General features: G+C 33.4%; 2 protein-coding genes across 2 annotated transcripts in view; one reads left to right on the top strand and one right to left on the bottom strand.

The window, feature by feature from the left end:
• The first annotated feature begins 6 nt into the window (after positions 1 to 6).
• Positions 7 to 2,271, top strand: LOC100633039 (diacylglycerol kinase theta-like). The gene is made up of 11 exons (XM_011404631.2): positions 7 to 101; positions 154 to 305; positions 357 to 505; positions 557 to 662; positions 856 to 1,011; positions 1,076 to 1,169; positions 1,222 to 1,286; positions 1,338 to 1,380; positions 1,426 to 1,494; positions 1,546 to 1,599; positions 1,655 to 2,271. The coding sequence occupies exons 2-11, from the start codon at positions 160 to 162 to the stop codon at positions 1,934 to 1,936; spliced, it is 1,164 nt and encodes a 387-aa protein (XP_011402933.1). The 5' UTR covers positions 7 to 101; positions 154 to 159; the 3' UTR covers positions 1,937 to 2,271.
• A 114-nt stretch (positions 2,272 to 2,385) lies between these two features.
• LOC100632913 (diacylglycerol kinase theta-like) overlaps positions 2,386 to 4,398 on the bottom strand; it is a 6,736-nt gene continuing 4,723 nt past the window's right edge. The window contains exons 10-20 of the mRNA XM_019994734.1: positions 4,329 to 4,396; positions 4,125 to 4,276; positions 3,915 to 4,063; positions 3,758 to 3,863; positions 3,372 to 3,539; positions 3,210 to 3,303; positions 3,093 to 3,157; positions 2,999 to 3,041; positions 2,883 to 2,951; positions 2,778 to 2,831; positions 2,386 to 2,720 (exon numbers count right to left, since the gene is read on the bottom strand). Of these exons, the coding sequence (XP_019850293.1) occupies positions 2,571 to 2,720; positions 2,778 to 2,831; positions 2,883 to 2,951; positions 2,999 to 3,041; positions 3,093 to 3,157; positions 3,210 to 3,303; positions 3,372 to 3,539; positions 3,758 to 3,863; positions 3,915 to 4,063; positions 4,125 to 4,276; positions 4,329 to 4,396 (1,118 nt within the window). The 3' untranslated portion in view covers positions 2,386 to 2,570. The remainder of the gene's footprint in view (positions 2,721 to 2,777; positions 2,832 to 2,882; positions 2,952 to 2,998; positions 3,042 to 3,092; positions 3,158 to 3,209; positions 3,304 to 3,371; positions 3,540 to 3,757; positions 3,864 to 3,914; positions 4,064 to 4,124; positions 4,277 to 4,328; positions 4,397 to 4,398) is intronic.

The raw sequence follows: 4,398 nt of genomic DNA, 5'->3' as shown, positions 1-4,398 counted from the left end.
GAGGACTCTTTGTTAATATTGAATGTCCTGCTAATGCTGAGATATTCTATACAGCGATATCATCAACCAGCTTTCATATAACAGTTGTACCTACTATTAATGTAAGAGAGCCCTTGTACAGCAATAGAATAACTGAGTGATTGTGTACAATAGGAAGAGATGCTAGATGATGCACAAGAGCCCGTACTGGTATTCATTAATGGACGGAGTGGAGGCAATCAAGGGATTGAACTTATTAATGGATTCTCACGTCACCTTAATCCACTTCAGGTCTATGATCTATCAGCAGGAGGACCATTACCAGGGTAATTAATAATAATAATAATAATAATAATGTATAATATTTTTAAAAATAGATTGTATTCATTTCGTAATGTGTCCAAGTATCGTGTGTTGGTTGGAGGTGGGGATGGTACAGTTGGTTGGGTATTGAGTGGACTGGACTTCATGAAAGACCATTTAAAGTGTCCCGTACCACCTTGTGCTGTTCTACCATTAGGAACTGGTACGTATTACTTAACTCCAGTATCAACCCTGCTATCGTATGTATAATTAGGTAATGATTTGGCACGTGCTCTTAAATGGGGAGGAGGGTACACAGGAGAGAAAGTAATGCAACTATTGTATGCTATTGAAGATGCTGATCGCCAACCATTTGACAGGTATAATACATTAATATTGATGCCCTTATGCTGTGTAGAATGTTCAGGATGGTTTTTGATAGTTTAATTGTTAAAGTTTGCTCTAAAATTTGGCAAATCTCTTATTAGGATATTTAATGGCTAGGAGAGAATTTTTCTATTTTATAGGCTTGAAAAAACTTCCTATTTCTAATAATTTTTCTGTTTTTAATAGATGGAATGTGAAGTTTAAAGATATTCAGCAGACTGAAGGAGCTGATGAATGTAAAACTGTTACTATGAACAATTACCTTGGTATTGGTCTTGATGCTCAAATAGCACTGGACTTTCATCAAGCAAGAGAAGATCACCCAGAGAAGTTCAACAGCAGGTAAGGACACCCCATACTAACTGTAGAGTATATACTGACCTTACACTGTGTATGTTCATCATAGACTCCATAATAAAGGAGTGTACTTACAATTGGGAGTACAGAAAACATTCTCAAGAGACTCAAGTGCTGAATTGCATCAAGTTGTTACATTAAAGGTTATCATTGCAATATATTTATTAATTATTATTAATGATAATAATTATGTAGGTTGATGATAAATTTGTGAAACTACCCACTGGACTGAAAGGAATAGTACTACTGAATATTGAAAGGTATTTTACTAAAATTATCATTGTCATTATTATCATTATTATTACTTTTAGTTGGGGAGCAGGCTCTGAACCATGGGGTAGTCAAATTGAAGAAGTAATGTTATATCATTTATTTATTTATTTATTTTTATTTACAAAGGGTTTTGAGAAGAACACCTATAGTGACGGCATGTTAGAAGTAATGGGACTATCAGGACCAATGCATTTGGTAATAATAATAATAATAGTAATACTTATTGATGTACTTATGATCTGATAGGGCCGGATAAAAGGATCACTTCAAAATGGTATCCGTATAGCACAAGGAACCAATGTAAGTATATATATTAATGATAAATATAGCAATAGTAATGATATTGTACTTTTAGATTATGATTACATTGACAAATAACCTACCAGTACAAGTTGATGGTGAAGCATGGCAGCAGACTCCATGCACGATGGAGATCACGTTACTTCCTACTCAAGCCCTACTGCTCAGCAAATCCACTAAGCCTCACTATCAAAAAGGATTGACTAACCGTCAGGCTAGGAGCCTTATTGACAAGAGCTCTGAGACTGCTGCCTTGATTGATGATACTAATTTCAGCTCAAGAAGAACAAGACAGGAACTAAAGAAAGGATCATCAGCAAGTGCTTTATTCAAGTAGCTGTCTGTGTTGCTTTAAACTCCACTACTCCAGCCATACTAATCCTTTAATTTTAATACTTTTCTCTTCTCTTTTTCCTTTTTTTTTAAAGTTTGACAGTTGTTTATCCACAGTGCTTGTCTTATTTTTGCTTTAGTTTTAAAGGATATTTTAGCTTATCTGTTACTATTATTTTAAACAAGAATCAAATGCATACAAGATTATTATTATTATTTTTCAGTTCTTTTCTCTTGTGAGCTTGTTTATGCTTTGTGCTAGTGAGCAATCCCAGCAATGTTATTATATTTTTGTCAAAACATTATCGTTAATGTTTATTTAAACATTTCTTCAAACTATTGATCTTGCAAGCTGTCACATTCAAATTGCTAAGAGTGCTGCTATCCTCTTATCATAATGATATGATTATCAAAAGCTTTCAATTACATCCCAAAATTGTTTATACTATAATCTGCACTTGACCTGTAGGGGCTACTACTGGTATAACTTTGATTATAAATTTTCATGAAATATTTTATATGACACAAACATAATATTATAGACATAAAATATATAATCATTGCATTAATAATAAATTCATGTACTCGTATATATATATATATATATATTCTATGTATTAATATGGGTAATAATGGGTTTATCGACTGGATGGTCTTTGCTGATTTGGTGATTTTCTAAGCATTATTGCTCTCTGCTCTAAAAGATTGACCTCAATCTCACAAGGAGTCTGCTGCCATGCCTCACCATCAACTTGTACTGGTAAAGTTGATGAGAAAGAGATTGAAATCTAAAAGTATATATTATCATTACTATTGCTATATCTATCATTAATATATATACTTACATTGGTTCCTTGTGCTATACGGATACCATTTTGAAGTGAACTTTTTATCCGGCCCTATCAAATCATAAGTACATCAATAAGTATTACTATTATTATTATTATTACCAAATGCATTGGTCCTGATAGTCCCATTACTTCTAACATGCCGTCACTATAGGTATTCTTCTCAAAACCCTTTGTAAATAAATAAATAAATAAGAAATAAATAAATGCAACATTACTTCTTCTATGTGACTACCCCATGGTTCAGAGCCTGCTCCCCAACTAAAAGTAATAATAATGATAATAATGACAATGATAATTTTAGTAAAATACCTTTCAATATTCAGTAGTACTATTCCTTTCAGTCCAGTGGGCAGGCTCACAAATTTATCATCAACCTACATAATTATTATCATTAATAATAATTAATAAATATATTGCAATGATAACCTTTAATGCCATGACTTGATGTAATTCAGCACTTGTGTCTCTTGAGAATGTTTTCTGTACTCCCAATTGTAAGTACACTCCTTTATTATGGAGTCTATGATGTACATACACACACAGTGCAAGGTCAGTATATGATATACAGTTAGTAGGGGGTGTCCTTACCTGCTGTTGAACTTCTCTGGGTGATCTTCTCTTGCTTGATGAAAGTCCAGTGCTATCTCAGCATCAAGACCAATACCAAGGTAATTGTTCATAGTAACGGTTTTACATTCAACAGCTCCTTCAGCCTCAGATATCAGCTGGAAATCCTCTTTAAACTTTACATTCCATCTATTAAAAACAGAAAATATAGTAAAATGAAGCAGATTTAAAAAATTAAATATAGAGAATTATCTCCCCCAGCCATTTTTGATTATTGAAAGTCTAAAAAAAGTTTTGCCAAATTTTAGAGTAAACTTTAATAATTTACAAAGTATTTAATTTTATCAAAAACCATCCCAAACATTCTTTCTACACAGCATAAGGGCATCAATATTAATTTGTTATACCTGTCAAATGGTTGGCGATCAGCATCTTCAATAGCATACAATAGTTGCATTACTTTCTCTCCTGTGTACCCTCCTCCCCATTTAAGAGCACGTGCCAAATCATTACCTAATTATACATACAATACCAGGGTTGATACTGGAGTTAAGTAATACGTACCAGTTCCTAATGGTAGAACAGCACAAGGTGGTACGGGACACTTTAAATGGTCTTTCATGAAGTCCAGTCCACTCAATACCCAACCAACTGTACCATCCCCACCTCCAACCAACACACGATACTTGGACACATTACGAAATGAATACAATCTATTTATTAAAATATTATAAATTAATATTAATCATTATTATTATTATTATTATTAATTACCCTGGTAATGGTCCTCCTGCTGATAGATCATAGACCTGAAGTGGATTAAGGTGACGTGAGAATCCATTAATAAGTTCAATCCCTTGATTGCCTCCACTCCGTCCATTAATGAATACCAGTACGGGCTCTTGTGCATCACCTAGCATCTCTTCCTATTGTACACAATCACTCGGTTATTCTATTGCTGTACAAGTGCTCTCTTACATTAATAGTAGGTACAACTGTTATATGAAAGCTGGTTGATGATATCGCTGTATAGAAAATCTCAGCATTA

This window comes from Amphimedon queenslandica, unplaced genomic scaffold, assembly GCF_000090795.2.
Source record: "Amphimedon queenslandica unplaced genomic scaffold, v1.1 AMPQUscaffold_13467, whole genome shotgun sequence".
NCBI lineage: Eukaryota > Metazoa > Porifera > Demospongiae > Haplosclerida > Niphatidae > Amphimedon > Amphimedon queenslandica.
This window is presented reverse-complemented; position numbering and strand designations above follow the sequence as displayed.